This window comes from Dipodomys merriami, unplaced genomic scaffold (assembly GCF_024711535.1).
Source record: "Dipodomys merriami isolate MVZ:Mamm:240054 unplaced genomic scaffold, mDipMer1.0.p SCAF_129, whole genome shotgun sequence".
NCBI lineage: Eukaryota > Metazoa > Chordata > Mammalia > Rodentia > Heteromyidae > Dipodomys > Dipodomys merriami.
Window position 1 is genome coordinate 3,465,424 of NW_027202593.1, and position 19,297 is coordinate 3,484,720.

The window sequence follows — 19,297 nt, forward strand, 5'->3', positions numbered from 1 at the left end:
TTGTTTTTCTTGACATAAACTATTTCGGTTGCTTAGCTTGTTTGGACTTTTTAATAGTGATATTCATAGTTCCTTTGCTACAACATTACTTTGGCATTCTAGAATAAATTCTGCATGATTTTTTTCATCATCATTTTTGTTCCAAAAATGCCTGAGCCAGTGTTGAGTAGTCATTCAGAAGTTTCAAACGTGGCTGTTTACCAGTGGCTCATGCTCATAATCTTACCTATTCAGGAGGTGAACTCTGAGGACCATGGCTTAAAACCAGCTCAGGCAGGAAATTCCGGGAGACTCTTATTCCATGAAACTCTTATCTCCAATAAATTACAAAACAAAGCCAGAAATGGAGCTGGGGCTCATGTGGTAGAGCACTAGCCTTGAGCCAAAGAAGCTCAGAGTCAGTGCCCAGGCCCTGAGTTCAATATCAAGAACTAGCAAATTTTAAAAAAATGTGGGGGGGCTGGGAAGGTGGCTCAGTGGTAGAGCGCTTGCCTTACATGCATGAGGCCCTGGGTTCGATTCCTCAGCACCACATAAGCAAAAAGGAAAAAGCCAGAAGGGTGCTGTGGCTCAAGTGGTAGAGCGCTAGCCTTGAGCTGAAGAGCTGAGGGACAGCGCCCAGGCCCAGAGTTCAGGCACCATGACCGACAAAAACAAAAACAAAAAAGGCAAATTCAATTCTTAGAAATATAATCTGTTGATAATGGCAGATGCTTCTAAACAGCTTCTATGCAATTTCACAGCTAGATGCAAAGCCCTGAGGAGAAAACATGGGATGCAGCCAGCCGCTGACGGATGTCCCATCAGAAGCCACTGCTTCTGGGACTCATCACACACACAGGCACATAACTCAAATCTCTCCTTTCACCAGAGAAGACCACAGCCCGAGCTGCACCCACCGAGGGGACACAGGACGCGGGGGCGGCGCCCAGTGCCTGGGTGCTACCTGTCACCCCGCACATTTCCCACAGATTTTTCTTTCTTCATAGAAAACGAAAGCTTGAGAGGAAAAAGCCAAAGCGAGAAGGAAAGAGTGCACAGCCCCCCAGACTTCAGCCACAAACCAAGGAAGCCAAAGAAGACAGAATCCGAATCCTAAACATTCTTGTGAGCTTTCTGTGTCCTGTGCCGCACAGCAGCCGCTTCCGGGAGGAGAGCTGTGCCTGGGCACGGGCTGTGGGTGTGGGAGGGGCAGGGAGAGGGGAGAGGAGGAGCGCGGCTTCCCTCCTTCACCAGGACAGAGTCCAGGGCAAAGCCCCTGGCAAGAAGCCAACAGCTCCTCAGCCTGCCATCTCACCTGGGGACAGTCAGGCACAGTCACGACTCGACTCCTGAAACTCACACGGAAGCATGCTGCCAGCGGCAAGGGAACTGCACAGAAATGCGCACAAAACTGGAAAGCGAGACGGAGGATTGCTTCTTCTTTTCTCCCTCTCCAATCCTTCCTTTTCTCCGTCTTCCCCTCCCCTCCCTTCTCCCCTTTTCCCCTTCCCCTCTCTACCTTGAGGTGAATAATGCTTCTCTCCCATGAGTTCCACCTTGCAATGAGCTCAGAAATACTGTGGGAAGTAAGCATGGGAAACTGCAAGCCAAAATAAACAATTCCTGCCCTGATGACGTTTGTATCACGTAGTCAGAGGAGAAAGGAGGGGCTGCAGGTGGTGATGTTGCTCCTGTGTGTGTGTGTGTGTGTGTGTGTGTGGTTGATGTGTATCTTCATGTGTGCACATGTGATTTATGTCTGTACTGTATTCTTTGAACCTGTACTTCATGTGATAGGTTTGGAAACTTATATGTATACAATATTCAAAACATTTATTGTAGAAACCTAAAATAAACATGTACTTTAATCATATACATTACTCTATAAGGTAGAAAAGGTCACCTGCATGCTCTTTACCACTGTGCAAACTGCCTCCACACAGGTGTGATGCTGGCATCAGATGTAACAACCACATTGCCCGCGTGGACCCAAGAGAAGCAGCCTGGGCCTGGGGAGCTGGAGGAGCACTGGCAGGTGAACCCGAGGCCTGGAGCTTAGGATGTACAAGCAAATTAGGAGACTTATGGACAGCTGTCTAGAAAGGTTTGCTTTGTCAGAAGTTTATGTGAATAAATTTCAGAACATTTGGTAGAAATTTCAGATGAATTTATATTATTTTCCTATTCGAGAGGACATTTCTAAGCAGTGACTTTCAGAAGCCATTTTAAGACTCTGTTCTTCCTTTTTGCGTGTGTGTGTGGGGGCTGGTACTGGAACTTTACCTCAAGGCCTGGGCTCTGTCCCTTACTTAGCTTTTTCACGCAGAGCTAGCACTCTACCACTTGAGCCACAGTTCCACATCCAGTTTTTTGATGATTAACTGGAGATAAGAATCTCATGGACTTCCTGTCTAGGCTGGCTTCGACGCATGATCCTCAGATCTCAGCCTCCTGAAGAGCTGGGATTACAGGCCTGAGCGAACAGCACTAGGCACAGATCTTTCTATTATTAGGATACAGGAGAAGCTCAGAGGAAACAGATTAGTAGCAGGAGGTGAAAACAGGCTGGACTAGAAGGCTGAAAATAAAGTCTATCCAGAAAACCAGAAACAAAGACAACAGAAAATGTGATGAGTAAGTGAACCGTTGTAGTCTTATTTTGCTCACAAAGCAAACAATTTGTTAATACTTTTAAAATCTAGAGAAACTATTTTTCTTGTACTTGTTCAAAGCCAACCTCATGAGAGCAATTAATTTTTTTCTACTTTTAAAGTTTCCTTTCTCTACATTACAGTTTTTTTTATATAATGCATTAAATATAAATGATCAGTTTTGTTGACTTAGAGATCTTTTGAAAGGATTCAATTTTATGTGGATACTAAGCTGTTTACAAAGCTTATGTGCTTGATAAATCAAATACTTCCCCATTAAATACATTGCAAGCATTTAATAACGTTTTTGCTGTCTGGCTGATGCACTGGAGATGGCACCCAGGGACCAGGCCACGTCCCCACACTGGACATGGCTGGACTGGGTTATTCCCTGTGAATGCCGGTGTATTCTGGGGGAAATATAATTAATATACAATTACGATTCTTTACTTATGGTTAGTATTGCTTATCATGAAAACACAGAATAACATCTGTGCAATTAGCACAAGACACTATATTTGGAAATAACTCAAAAGTAATGAGTTAAAAATTAACCTTAGTAAGCAGTTGACATCTTCAGAGTATGTTCAATTATTTTTCTGAGATATTACAGATAAGATATGTAACACATTACACAAATCAATAACAGATCAAAATTCATTTCTTACATGAGTGAATCAATGTCAAAATCCTGTCTGAAACTGTTCTCTTTGAAAGTTATTGTCAATACACAGTCTACGAAGTGGAAGACATTTAAAAATCATCTTAATATAATTATTAAACATGGTTACTATAGTTACTTGTTAAAATTCAATTTTGTTCATGACTCCAAAATGTAGATGTCTTAAAAAATCTACAATCAATTGAGACTTACTTTTACATTGTGAGGATATAATTTTTGCTGCTTCAAAATCAACTATGGGTCTGCAGTGCTTGAGAGATAGAATTTAGGAAGTAAAATAATGATTCACACTTTTAACTTCTTAAAATGCTACTTACCATGATTTACTTGTACTTAAGTTCTCCAATTTCACTTGATTTGTAAAGGCCACTAATAAATGCAAATACATCACAGTAAGTTTTGACTCTCATAGGATTTATAAAACTACTCTGTTAGAGTCAGACATGAAAATGAAATGTGTCACTACTTGTCAGTAAAAATGCAATTGTGTTTGTCATGTATATTAAAATATGAATTGTTCCATAATGTGAAGGCTTTGGAGTTCCACCAGGATATGATCACTGGTCTGTGCTCACTTCTCAGGGGATGGGGGAGTTCTGCTGCCTGGATTATCAACCGTCCCTTCTCAATGAGAAGAGACGGGAGTGCTTCACTTTGAGCTCATACCTGAGGATTAAATGATCTATAAAGAAACTTCCAAAGGGCACCATTAATATATACATCTATACCATATTATAGTGTATGTATATACACACGGATTAGTGTGTATATAATGCTTAATGCTTATTTATAGGAAATCTGTTAGAGGGATTTAGATCATTTAAAAGTAGACACTGAGTCACGGAGATGAGGAAAACTCATTGATATGGAGAACATTTTTGCTCGTTTGAATGGTCGGTGATTTAATAATTTTAATAACAATGGTGATGGAGCCTTATCAGAATCAAATGGGTGCCTGTGATTCACACCATAACCCTAGTCAGGAGGCATAGATCTGGGGATCTTGGTTCAAAGCCAGCCTGGGCAGGAAAGGCTGTGAGACTCTTGTCTCCATTAAACCACTGAACTACCACAAAAAAAAAGAGCCAGAAGTGGAACTGTGGTGAAGTGTTAGCCTTGAGCAAAAAATGTTCAAGGTTCATAGAGAGAACCCAAGCCCTGAGGTCAAGCACTAAAAAACACATACAGATACACAAAAAGTCAACTGTCTGTGAGGACACACAGGCCAGTTCCACTCTGCACTTGCAGGGAGTGCTGGTGGAAGGTGCTGCTGCTCACAGAGGGCCTGGGGCCCTGAGAACCTGTGGCTACCTGTAGCCCTGAAGGTAAAGCACTTCCTCAGCTGCAGCCCGAGTTAGAAGTGCACGTCCGCAGAGCAGGCCAAGATGAAGTCCCTCCGATGGGGCTGGACTGAAATGATCTTCACCTGCTCCTCAGCCACAGCGACCCTGTGGGCAGTGCACGGGGGAGGCCTGGCATGCTGTTAGGTCAACTAACGCGGCCCTCGCCCAGGGCCTGTGACGTCACCCTCCACAGCAGCCAGCTGCAGCTTTACACTCGACTTCCCTGAATGAATGCAATGGAAGCCTCTGGAAATTAACTCCCCACCAAAAAGTCTTCTAGGATGCACAACAGTCCTTCAACATTCTAGAAGCAACAAATGAAGAATTGTCCAAAACTTGATTTGAATACATGTTCATGGTGATTATCACGTGCTATTCCCACAGGCTCTGTCAAGCCTCCTATTTTGCTCTATTTTATTTATCATTCCATAAATATATTTTTCTACAATTTCTCTCTATAGAAAAAAATCTTCTCCTCATGTTTTTTAATTAAGTGAAAAATCACGACATTCTGTAGTGAACTACTGTACTGACATAATTCACAGCAAAAAGCCTTGTAGCAACATAAATGTCACCACTTCTGTACATTAATCTAGCAAAAAGCATCTATTTGTTCTGGATTCTATGCTTTCTCCAAACATTAAGATTAATCATTTGTAAATCAACAAGCAACACAGCCTCAGCTTATTTCACTACATATGAAGAGTCCGTTTAGAGCAGGAGGCTATGGCTGCCCAAGGCTGGGCAGGGGCTGGGCGGGGCCAACCACTCCCACCACACCCCCGAAGTACCAGTATCCTCTTACCCCTTGTCTCTCCACAAGGCTTCTGCTGCGAATGACTTACAGACTGCATAAGGGAGGCTCCTGGAAAGACCTCCAGTGAAACCATGAACGGGGTAAAGTGAGCTCCTCAGTGCACAGGTGCAGAGCCAGCCCCTCAGTGCACAGGTGCAGAGCCAGCCCCTCAGCACACAGGTGTGGAGCCAGCCCCTCAGTGCACAGGTGCAGAGCCAGCTCCTCAGTGCACAGGTGCAGAGCCAGCTCCAGCACACAGGTGCAGAGCCAGCCCCTCAGTGCACAGGTGCAGAGCCAGCCCCTCAGTGCACAGGTGCAGAGCCAGCCCCTCAGTGCACAGGTGCAGAGCCAGCCCCTCAGTGCACAGGTGCAGAGCCAGCCCCTCAGCACACAGGTGCAGAGCCGGCCCCTCAGCGCACAGGTTCAGAGCCAGCCCCTCAGCGCACAGGTTCAGAGCCAGCTCCTCAGTGCACAGGTGCAGAGCCAGCCCCTCAGCGCACAGGTGCAGAGCCAGCTCCTCAGCGCACAGGTGCAGAGCCAGCTCCTCAGCACACAGGTGCAGAGCCAGCTCCTCAGCGCACAGGTGCAGAGCCAGCCCCTCAGTGCACAGGTGCAGAGCCAGCCCCTCAATGCACAGGTGCAGAGCCAGCCCCTCAGCACACAGGTGTGGAGCCAGCCCCTCAGTGCACAGGTGCAGAGCCGGCCCCTCAGTGCACAGGTGCAGAGCCGGCCCCTCAGTGCACAGGTGCAGAGCCGGCCCCTCAGTGCACAGGTGCAGAGCCGGCCCCTCAGTGCACAGGTGCAGAGCCGGCCCCTCAGTGCACAGGTGCAGAGCCAGCTCCTCAGCACACAGGTGCAGAGCCAGCTCCTCAGCGCACAGGTGCAGAGCCAGCCCCTCAGTGCACAGGTGCAGAGCCGGCCCCTCAGTGCACAGGTGCAGAGCCAGCTCCTCAGTGCACAGGTGCAGAGCCAGCTCCTCAGTGCACAGGTGCAGAGCCAGCTCCTCAGCACACAGGTGCAGAGCCGGCCCCTCAGTGCACAGGTGCAGAGGCAGCCCCTCAGTGCACAGGTGCGGAGCCAGCCCCTCAGTGCACAGGTGCAGAGCCGGCCCCTCAGTGCACAGGTGCAGAGCCAGCCCCTCAGCACACAGGTGCAGAGCCAGCCCCTCAGTGCACAGGTGCAGAGCCAGCCCCTCAGCACACAGGTGTGGAGCCAGCCCCTCAGCACACAGGTGCAGAGCCAGCCCCTCAGTGCACAGGTGCAGAGCCAGCCCCTCAGCACACAGGTGCAGAGCCAGCCCCTCAGTGCACAGGTGCAGAGCCGGCCCCTCAGTGCACAGGTGCAGAGCCGGCCCCTCAATGCACAGGTGCAGAGCCGGCCCCTCAATGCACAGGTGCAGAGCGAGCCCCTCAGCACACAGGTGTAGAGCCAGCTCCTCAGCGCACAGGTGCAGAGCCAGCCCCTCAGCACACAGGTGCAGAGCCAGCCCCTCAGCACACAGGTGCAGAGCCAGCCCCTCAGTGCACAGGTGCAGAGCCAGCCCCTCAGTGCACAGGTGCAGAGCCAGCCCCTCAGTGCACAGGTGCAGAGCCAGCTCCTCAGCACACAGGTGCGGAGCTTTCTGTGGATCAGGATCTGATCGTGCTGCCCAGTGGTCTGCGCTGTGGTATAAATGTCTGTGCCCCTCTGAATGCAGGTTGGAGTTTCAATCTCTAAGGCGATGGTAAATGGGTTTTGAGAAGGTGATAAAGTCATGAGGGCAGAGTACCCGCAACTGGACCGCATGCCCAGGCAGAGGAGCCCTGAGAGCCGAGTGCCCCGCCAAGGTGTGGGAGCGAATGAGACGGCCCAGGGCCCCGCCCCCGCCCTCCCTGCCCCCCACCCTCCTGGACCTTGTGCTGGCCAGAATCAGAGTGCAAGGAGATGGATTCCTACTGCGTTCCAGCAACCCGCGACGGCCATGTAAACAGCAACCAGCGGACACTACCCTATAAACCAAGCGAAGACCGCAGGTACTGTGTGTCCCCTACTTTATCCAGAGTGGGGTGTCTGTATTGACTCAGGGGCCTGCTACCCCCTTTTACTTAAAAGTAACACCAATTAAAGACTGTCAGGGGCTTATATATTGAGAAGAATAAGATATGTGTGTGTATACATTTGTGACAAAAACAACTACTGTTTAAGTACTGGTTAAGTACTGGTTAAGTCCCTTCCCCACCTTGGCTGACACTTGCATGGGTTTTTGGTTGTCCAGACTCTCAGAATAAAGTTTGATTTGACAATCAACATTAAGCTTTAGAGCCATGTGCTAGTGGCTCATGCCTTTCATCCTAGCTGCTCTGGGGATGAGAACTAGAGGATCTTGTCTCCAAGCCAGGTGTGGCAGAAAAGTCTACTGAGAATCCATCCCTAAAATAAATCATGAAAGGCTAGGCCAGTAGAATGACTCAGATAGTGGCACAAGGAATCTCAAGGCTTTGAGTTCAGTCCCAATACAAGATTAATCTTTCGAATAGATTCATCCTGTGGTCCACAGGGTGAGTTCCAGGATTCTGCTAGATACCAGTGCAATGCTCACATCTTTCATATACAGTGACACAGACCTGGCTCAACCTAGCACACTCTTCTTCCTGTACGCTTTAAGGCAACTCAAGGCTACTATTTAAAATGCAAATACAGTATTCTCAGGGATGATGATGACAAGAGAATGTCTATACATATATGTGCCATAAATACAATGTTTTAGACATTTTTTACACAGAGTTGACTGAATCCATGGGTACAGAATCTGTTGGCCTGACTATGTCTCATTCCTGCTCGTTTTCTGTCCTATAGATCAGGCTTGTCCTGTTTCTAGAAGACCTCTGACAGGGAAAATAAAGTGATTAAAAAAAATCTGTTCATTGTTGCTCATTTCCCCTTCTCTTCTCTTGATAAGTTTGTTCAGATTACCTTGGGTAGATGACAATCAAAGTATTATTTAGTTTTCTATGCACATTGTCCAGATGCTGACTCCCACAGCTCTGTGCGTCCAGATGCTGACTCCCACAGCTCTGTGCGTCCAGATGCTGACTCCCAGAGGACTGTGCATCCAGATGCTGACTCCCAGAGAACTGTGCATCCAGATGCTGACTCCCAGAGGACTGTGCGTCCAGATGCTGACTCCTAGAGGACTGTGCATCCAGACTCTGACTCCCAGAGGACTGTGCGTCCAGATGCTGACTCCCAGAGTATGTGTGTCCAGATGCTGACTCCCAGAGAACTATGCATCCAGATGCTGACTCCCAGAGGACTGTGGCATCCAGATGCTGACTCCCAGAGGACTGTGGCATCCAGATGCTGACTCCCAGAGGACTGTGAGTCCAGATGCTGACTCCCAGAGGACTGTGCATCCAGATGCTGACTCCCAGAGGACTGTGCGTCCAGACTCTGACTCCCAGAGGACTGTGCGTCCAGATGCTGACTCCCAGAGGACTATGCATCCAGACTCTGACTCCCAGAGGACTGTATGTCCAGATGCTGACTCCCAGAGGACTGTGCATCCAGACTCTGACTCCCAGAGAACTATGCATCCAGATGCTGACTCCCAGAGGACTGTGCGTCCAGATGCTGACTCCCAGAGGACTGTGCATCCAGATGCTGACTCCCAGAGGACTGTGCGTCCAGATGCTGACTCCCAGAGGACTGTGCGTCCAGATGCTGACTCCCAGAGGACTGTGCGTCCAGACGCTGACTCCCAGAGGACTGTGCGTCCAGACGCTGACTCTTAGAGGTATGTGTGTCCAGATGCTGACTCCCAGATGTCTGTGTGTCCAGATGCTGGCTCCCAGAGGACTGTGCATACAGATGCTGACTCCCAGAGGACTGTGCGTCCAGATGCTGACTCCCAGAGGTATGTGTGTCCAGATGCTGACTCCCAGAGGACTGTGAGTCCAGATGCTGACTCCCAGAGGTCTGTGCGTCCAGATGCTGACTCCCAGAGGTATGTGTGTCCAGATGCTGACTCCCAGGTGTCTGTGTGTCCAGATGCTGACTCCCAGAGGACTGTGCGTCCAGATGCTGACTCCCAGAGGTATGTGTGTCCAGATGCTGACTCCCAGAGGACTGTGAGTCCAGATGCTGACTCCCAGAGGTCTGTGCGTCCAGATGCTGACTCCCAGAGGTATGTGTGTCCAGATGCTGACTCCCAGGTGTCTGTGTGTCCAGATGCTGACTCCCAGAGGACTGTGCGTCCAGATGCTGACTCCCAGAGGACTGTGCATCCAGATGCTGACTCCCAGATGTCTGTGTGTCCAGATGCTGACTCCCAGAGGGCTGTGCGTCCAGATGCTGATTCCCAGAGGACTGTGCGTCCAGACGCTGACTCCCAGATGTCTGTGTGTCCAGATGCGGACTCCCAGAGGACTGTGGCATCCAGATGCTGACTCCCAGAGGGCTGTGCGTCCAGATGCTGACTCCCAGAGGACTGTGCATCCAGATGCTGCCTACCCAGGTCTTTGTGTCCACTTAGTTGACTTTAGTGCTCATGGTTTTGCAAAGTTTATTCTACACCTGTGGCATTTAGGTCTTCCAACTCTAGAGAATTTGTTTAGATTAAGAAGAGCAAGGATTTATCTGAATTTTTCTGTATCTCAATTTTTTCAGTATGCTTCAAGTGCTAAATGAGTGTAATTTTCTCTTTATTTAATATGCAGAGTAAACATATTTAAACCAATGATGTGAATTAAAGAAACAGGTTTCTTAATATCAAATCCTCAACTGACTATACAGGAACAGTTTCCCACATGCTTGTGTGAAGCAAGGCGCATGTCTTTACCTTTAGCAGATACCCTTACCCTAGGGTTGCCTGGCTAAAACTAAGTTCTATTAAAAATTGTACTGGTAGCTAGACACCAGTGGCTCACACTTGTAATCCTAGCTACTAAGGAGGCTGAGATGTGAAGATCATGGTCAAAGCCAGCCTTTGGCATACTTTTATCTGAAGTTAATCATTAATATACTAGCCGTGGAGTTGTGGTTCAAGTGGTAGACTAGCAGCCTTGAGCAAAACTCTAGGACAGTGCCCAGGACCTGAGCTCAAACCACAGAAGTAGCATATGCACACACACACACACACACACACACACACACACACACACACACACACACACACACAAATTGTACTTGTAAACATTATTCACAGGTTTTATGAATACAATACAATATGAACTCTACTATTCTAAAACATAGAAAATTGATTTATATTATTGCCTAATGATAATGATGTTATCGCACTTTAATCCAGCTAAGAGACTGGAGATAACCTTCACAACATTTTCTAGATTATAAAACACTTTGTTGTACACACATTAACCCTTAGCCAAAACTCAAGTAAAATTTTTCTCAATAACTATTTTCAATATAAAAGAAATAATATTGAGCTGATCTAACAAATTAACTCTCCATTTAATCTCTAATACTCTGTGGCATATTTACAGTCATCGCTCTAGGATCCTGAATGGCTTCTGGTTGATGGTTTAATTTTATAACACCTCAGGAGTTGCTGACAATTATTGACACCTTTCAGTGTGTCCTTTGCCTTGAAGATCAAACTAGCAAAACTCACTCACTGCAGGTGACTCCGCCTTCATTTCCACCCTACTAACAATGAGAAATCAAATTGTTTTCTAATTAATTGCATGTTTGATTCCGCAAGAGCTCTCTGATAAGAGCCGCCCGGATGCCACAGTCTCTGTGAACGTTCACGCTGCCAGAGGAGTGGGTGCCAAGCGCAGGACGGAAGTTAGCGGTCCAGCCGGACCCATCCTCCATTCCTCTTGCACAGGCCCCTGTGTACTGTCACACTCTTGTTTCCATTTCCTTTGTACGTTCTTAGGCAGCACTAAATAACAGTAACAGAGTTTCTTGTGATTTACTGCCTTGCCTCCCCAAAGAAGAGCCTTTGTGAGCTTATCAGTGACAGGCACACTCTGTCCCACGGTCCATCTTCCGCCCAACAGAGAGACAGTGTCACCATCTCCACAAATGGATTCATCCCCGTGGAGGAGAATAGGTAGAGGAGAGCACGCACACACTTCTTCTGTTGTTATTAGTTTAAAGCAACACAGCTTATACCATAAACCTGACAGCAATGCTGAGAGGAAGTGCACAGGGCGCCGGCCTAGGATACAGGTGCCTAGGACACAGTGGGGCAGCTCCTCTGAGCAGGGCGGGAAGGATGCTCACTGTCTGCTGTGTCAAGAAGAGGTGCCCTGGGGGCTGAGTCCCTCCCTGCGCCCTCTGCCACCATGGTGGGGCAGGCCGGGCCTCCGCCGCACCCCGGTGACAGCAGATGAGATTGTGCTTGCTTGCCCGAGAGGAGTTGGACCACAGAACCACTTATTTGTAACTCTATGGTTTATGAGCTGAGTTAAGCATTTTTTCAACTATAGAAGAGAGATAAATAATCCCCCAAAACTTTTAAACTACTACTCTCAGTAATTGGCATGTTCTGATCAACATACAGAGTAGTTTCTAGATACTGAAAAAATATGCAGGTTCTAGAAATACAAAAAGTATGTTTACAAAACTTTCCTACCAAATGAGAGTGTGCTAACAAGCTATTTTAAGCTACTTCCTACCCTATTCTAGCATCCTAAACACTACTGGTACATGACTTATTTCAGAGGCCCTATTTCATGACTCTGTACCCCAGCATGCCATGGAGTCGACTGTATTTCCACTACTGGGACTAACACAGTGGTTGCTGGCCCACTGGGCCTGACACTTTCAACACTGCTCCCTTCCCCGAGTGTGTCCTTCCTTCTTGGATCTACTGTGTAGTCCGCTGTGATTGCTCTACTTCCTGCTTCAGTCTTACAATCAGTCATTTCTCCAAACCATGGTTTAAGTAGAAATTGATATTAAAACCAAGATCTTGATTCTTTTCTAGTTTCTAAGTCTTCTCAGTTAACAGAGAGAGGCTAAATGGATAGTTTATGGCAGGCCACTAAACTGACATAAAGCATTGTATGGCTCATACTAGAGACAGAAAAAAATCATGGTGTTGTCTTTTCTAAAACCCAAGCCTAAAATGTCTGTTTTATTTATCTCATCTCCCAAGTCTACCTCCATCTCTATCAGGTAGTTTATGAGTCAAACAGGGAAGGACACTGAAAAGATAGAAGATGAATAGATCAGGAGAGAAGTTGGTTGCACTGCACAGGAAGGAAAGACTGTAAGGCAGAATAAATCATCTGGAGACTCCCTTTTGTTTACAACCAAGATACTGATGAATCACAATTTTCATTTAACTTTGGTATCTTTGAACTTATATACATCTTCAAGTAGTCACAGATATGTCTATCAAAATGATAGAGTATTATCCCACTTTTCCTGTCTCTAATTAAACTTGATTTTTCTATAAACAACGTGTCAATTTATAATAGTCATGATAAATGAATCATTATTGATTTTGTTGCTGTGCAATTACTTAAGTGATGGTATTGCAACAAGAGCTTTTTTATTGCTTTCAAACACATTCAGATGCGTTCATTCATGTTCAGACATGCCTCAACACATGAACCTTAGGACTAACAGTGAATTTATCCACGCACATAGAAAAATTGGTGCAGATTTCAGAGAAGGCTTCGGAACAAAATCTGCTTGCTGGGGATTATAGTGCAGTGATGATTAGAGTATTATTAATGCTGAATATCACTTTGTAATGTATAGAAGAACCACCCATCATACACAATTATCATGCTTGATACACTGGAGACTCCTCGTCAAAAGGAAACAATCCAGGAAGACTAAAGAGAAACTGTCACGTGATTATAGTTCAAATAATTCTGCTCAATGTTTTTGGACAATCTTTAGTTTTTCTTATATATGTGGATCTACATGTATATATGTGTGTATGTGTTTATATGTATGTATATTTTACTAATAATATAGGAGATCATTAGTGAAGATAATGTGTTTAGTTCTTTAAAACAAAGATATTTAGAATAGTCAATTAAATATTTTTATTACATAGTAATACAGTCTGGTATACATGATAAGGGTATTTGTGGCCACAGGTAAAAACATACTTTATATATTTATATTGCTGCATACTCCATATCATATACATTTTCATACATGTATATGATATGAATTTTGTACATATATGAAAATAAATGCTGTGTATTTATCTGTATGCGCTATTTGTATAAAACACTGAACCACTACATATATCTAGAAGTAAATACTTACTGTGCTAAAAAGCTGTGAGTAGTATAGTTAAAATACATTTAGAAATAAAAGAAACCATTTAATCTAAAACTATCAAGAGAATCTTTTGGTTTGTTTGTGCCATTCCTGGGACTTGAACTCAGGGCCTGAGCTTTTTGCTCAAGGCTAACACTTTACCACTTGAGCCACAGCTCTATTTCTGGATTTGTTCTAGTTAATTGGAGGTAAGAGTCTCATAGATTTTCTGCCTGGGCTGGAATCGAACTGCTATACTGAGATCTCAGCCCCTGAACAGCTGGTGGCCTGAGCTATCAGTGTCTAGCTCTTCAGAAAAGCAACTGAAATTTACTTACAATATAGGCATGGAGTTATGTCTAATTAAGCTGTAATTACTTTGCACATGACATTTAAATAATGACAAACCTCAACATAATCTTAAGTCAAAACAAATAAACAAACATAACTGAATCTTTTTTTTTTTTTATTACAGTTTTGCTTCTCCAGAAGAACATGAAGAACTTTTGCAGAATAAAAGGTCTCCTTTGGATCTGGATTTGAAACACTGAACCTGATCTAAACAGACAAGTGGAAGCCACTGCGGCAAGCCAACCAGCGGGAGGAGCGTCCCTCACAGATGCCTTTTTGTCACGCGTCATACACACTGTCTTAAACCATGTGCACATTCGCACACATAGGTGTGCAATAAGGGCAGCGTGGTGGTTTCTATGTGGTAAAACGTAGCATCGGAATGAGATACTGTCTTAATTACTTGTTACAAATTTTATCTAGATAGATAGGTAGATGGATACAAAGAGACAGAGATGCTTTCTAAGCCTTCTGAAGGTTCACAGTGGTTTTAGATTCTAAATGAAGTCAGTGAGGTAGATGCTTGCTTTAGTAACAGCTGAGGGAAACCTGGTCTTTTTGTTAACAGTATACATTTCTACCAAGATTTCGTAGTGAAGATCTTGAGGTACTTGTGTTAGGTGATACTTAGAGAATCTGGTGACTTGTGGGAACTTTACCTGAGAGACACCAGGTGACTGGCAGGAAGAGAATCAGTTTCCAGGAGGAGGCCATCTCGTGACCGGAGCTGCGTGTGTCCCCGGGGGCTCTCAGCGTGGGCGTTTCTCCATTGAAGGATGTCCTGTGGAGACCAATAATCATTTTGTAAAATGGGGAAAATAGGCAAAAAAAAAAAAAGCAAACCAATGCATGAATCACCTCATAACAAGATAAGTTGGGGGTTTTGTGCAAAGCCCACGAAAAGATACGGTTAAATAATTGGTATTACAGTTCAGTTAACGAGTGGTACAAAAACTTAAGAAAGTAGAACTTTCTGTCACATTTACTTACATGACATATTTTTTACAGACAGTAAAAACGTCAAGTTCTAATGGGATTTTTTTCTCATAGGGAGTGTATAATAGCTGTATTTATTCTGTTAGACAAATGATGGGTGTAGGAAAATAGAACAGAGGCAGCAGATAGGCTCTGGAGTATGCACAATTAACGAGCAGTTACATGCCGTGTGGTGACTCATCCAAGTCTCCACTGGGAATTTTCCTTGTTTAATTTTTAATGTCAACTGCCTTTGTTTATAACTCATGTGATTATTTGCACTGTGTTAGCGACCACCCCCTTGGTGACTTATAGCTCTCAGCATCTTCTGCTAGCTGGAACCAAGGGAAATAAGGATTTTCATGAATATTTAATATTGTTGTCCAATACCATTTTTATAACAATAAACACAATAGTACATAATATCTTGTTTCTTTTCTTTACCTGAAAGACAGAACTGCTATGAAAGGAATGCAAATGCTCACACGACCCTTCCTGCAAGCATTTGGCAGGCATGCAGTGAGCTTCCTTCCCTGTCTAAGTTAGCACAGTTCTCAGGCGTTTGCTCTAACATCCTTGGCTAAAAGCAATCTAGCTGAGAAATAATTATATAGTGTGTTGATGATTTTTATAGAAAGTTTTTTGCTATAATCTTTCTTTGTGGACTTATCTAAGTTATGTCTTAACAAACACTTTAAAGGAATAGAAAACAATTTTCCCTGACTAGCTTACAATTTATTATTTCCACACCAAACAAAGATTTCACTTTCTAATTCTCTTACCTGCATCAAACTACAGAATTTATTTATATTGTAAAATCAAAGCCGTGGTAGTATATTTTAATTTTGTAATTATCATTAATAGAGAAGAGCATTAAGAGATAATAATGGATGAATAATTTATAAACACCTCCCATCCCAAAATAAACTTCCTACTACTTATTACTGAGTAAATATCAGAAACAAGTAAATTTGAAGTATAAAGTGACCTACTTAATTTTTACACTTAAAATGTTTTTATCATAGATGCTCTATTTTTTTAACCAGTAAGAGAAAAAGGAGAAAGGTCAGCACACCGCAGATGGGAATTAAGGAAAATTGGAAATTCTGGAACAATTACTAGGATTCAATAGAAGCGCACTTGTGAAGTAGGACCTCTGTCACAGACAGAGCTCTTGGACGGCCTCTGAGAAGATAACTCTGCCCCTTCATCATCCTGCATAGAGCGCCCGGACAAGCTCTAGGAGGGACAGACATCCGGACCAGCTCAGGGACAGACAGTGCTCGGGGACCAGCTCTGAGAAGGCCATACTATTTTGGCTGAACCTGAGTCAGTGAGCTTCTTATTCTGTCCCAAGAGATCCTTCCACTCACTGTGGCCAATGTCCCGACCCTCGGTGGTCCTTAGCTTTTCCCATCAAACAAGCACAACCATGCAGCCCTCCCAGCAGTGCACGGGACACCCGGGGAAAGCCACCTGCACGGGGATGTACAGCAGAGGGCCTGCACGCACAACAAAGAGCCACACAGCCCTCAGCACGTGCGTGCCCTGACCCACGAGGGAGAGGCTTGACGGCCACGGCTGACAGGCGTGGGCAGCAGACGAATGGCAGCGCCACTCGAAGCAGTCGTTAGTCCTGGAAAGAGACCCTGTTTATGATGGGGCTGTGTGAGGAGAGTGACAATGACATAGATGAGGGAACTCCTAAACAGGTTCCTGTGAGGCAACTAACATGGAGTGAAGCAACAGAGAATGAGCGGAGCACAGAGGACAAGCTGCGAACAGGCATCTCCGCAAGACACCACGCAGGCCAACATCAATCAGTCTACCTTCTGCACCGAATACATACGATCTGTTCCCAAATATAAGATGACACATTGAATTTGATTGCACAAAGCATGAATTTTACATTAAAATCTCCTCTAAGGTGTGTGTGTGTGTGTATGTAAGAGAGAGAGAGTGTGTGTTCATTTTCAAGCACTAATGTCTTTTAACATGTACACACACACACACACACACACACACACACACACACACACACACACACACACACACACACACACACAGTTTTTAATACCCATTCTGTTTTTAAGGCCTCTACATCCTATTTTCCTTTCATTTTTTGCTCCTTACCCCTTCTGTTTCTTCAATAAAGTAAAAGGTAAATGTAATCATCTCTAACATTCTGAACATGCAAAACTTCTTATGTGCTTTCCTTGAAAATGTATCTGACTTTAGTTATCATGTCTAAGAAATAAAATAGAATAACTTACCACAAATCTATAAAGCTTCTGCTGGATGCCAGATTAATTGTAATCAGTGCATTAGTGCTACAGAAGGAAAGCAGGTGTGCGTTTAGAAGAGCCTCACGGAGACAGACTCTCACACATACTGCTGTGAACACAGAGACTGAAATGCAACAACCACGAACTTGAAACACATTACAATATCTGTTGATATCTGCTTGAGCTCTTAGCAACAAGCACTATTATCTAGCATATGACATCTCAAGATGAATGTATGAAAAGACACAAGATTTGTGTTTTCCTGTATATTATTGCATCTATTTGTAAAAAGCAGTATAGGAAATTTAGTTTCAATACAAAATTATCAAGAATAAGTCACTGTAAAGATGATTGTAGACAATTATATAAAACATCACATTTAGACAAAACACATGTTTTATAAAATACAGTGATAATGTTATTCCTTGATTACAAGTTAGTCTTTCTTGATGCAAGACACACAGTAGAAACTGTTAATGATGTATGTACAAGTCTGTGTGTACATATGAGAAAGAGCTAGAGACAGAGAGGAGAGAGAGAAACAGAAAGAGGAGAGAAACAAAGAGGAAAGGGGAGAGAAACAGAGATCTTATTATCAACTCCTGATCTCTCCCTCTAATTCAGTAATAAGGCTTGGTCCCTTGAAGGCTCTTCTCATACAGCAGTTATAACAATAATCAGTCTGAAATCCAAAGTCCTTCTTTTAAACAAGGTGTCCACACTGTGACTTCATTCCTCCACCCTGCCATGCCCTGTCTTTTCCCTACCCCAGGGCCCGAGGCCCTCAACCACGGCCCTCGCCCTCACCCCCAACACTCATTTTCCCTGCCCTGTGCATTCTTCTCTTTAGTAATATTTAGTGCCTCAGGTCACAGCATGTGTCTCTTGGCTTAATTATCTCTCCTCTATTGGAATGTCACATCCACAAAACCAAGGACTTTTATCTTGTTTATTTTCACAGACCAAACATCAAGAAGAATAACTGCCAATTTAGCACATATTCAATTAATGCATTTTCGATAAAACTTATTGAATGAACTAGCTTCTAGAAGGCAAATCACCTGTCATGAGAATACTATAGAAAAAAATCATTGTCTCTTACATTTCCATAATACTAAGAATGTGTTCAGCATTTTTTACTATGCAACTCCCAGCAAATCTCATTGGAAAAGATGACTTACCCAAGGCTACAGAATGTACAAAGGAAGACCTGGGCTAGGAATGATGCCACACAGACACCCCTCCTCTGCACCCCTCTGGAAGCATCTAGAAGCCCACTAGGGTGTCTATCCTGCTTCTGAGACCAGCCTGTAAGCCTGCTCACACAGCTGAGCCTTTTTTTAAAGTCTGATTGCTGCCAGATGCAAAAGAATCCTTCCTATATCCATGTATGATTCTAGACCTAGTAAAAATTTAAACAAGAGACATGTAAGTTCTTCCACCTGAATAAACAATATTTGTACTGAGGAACGCAATAAATGATATTCATCAGACAAAAGACAAGGAAGTAATGGCAAAGATAATGTCTGAAATGCATAAAGGAAAATGACAGCAACTAACTACTGCAGGCCAGAGACTGTGCTTCAGTCCAGGAACATATCTGACACAAACAGCCCTGTGAGTTCCACCACATCTCTCCATTCTACACACAATCAAGGGTGTCACAGGGGTTCAGGAAACTGCCAGCCCACAGAGAATGAGGAAGTCTTTGTATCTGTAAAGTCTACTCCTAAAGCCCTAACTTTAATACCTAAAATAATAATAAACCAAAAAATGTAGCAGTCATCTGTATGAAGGAAAGAATAATTGTGTCTGATAGGGTAAAAATCAAGACAAATGTGTAGTACAAATGCATAAATACTAGTATACAAATCAGGGGAAAAGTGACTGAAGTTAAATATTTCAGAAGCTCATGTATTCTTCAGAAGGAAAGTAAAGTGATTACTTTAGATTTTTGTAAAATGTCTATGTTAAATTTTCTAAAGTTGCTGAAAAATAGAAAT

At 44.3% G+C, this 19,297-nt stretch overlaps 1 protein-coding gene across 1 annotated transcript in view; it reads right to left on the minus strand.

The window, feature by feature from the left end:
* LOC138824468 (contactin-5-like) overlaps nt 1-19,297 on the minus strand; it is a 356,854-nt gene that overhangs the window by 249,328 nt on the left and 88,229 nt on the right. Inside the window, exon 3 of the mRNA XM_070018361.1 lies at nt 14,694-14,815. Within this exon, the coding sequence (XP_069874462.1) occupies nt 14,694-14,748 (55 nt within the window). The 5' untranslated portion in view covers nt 14,749-14,815. The remainder of the gene's footprint in view (nt 1-14,693; nt 14,816-19,297) is intronic.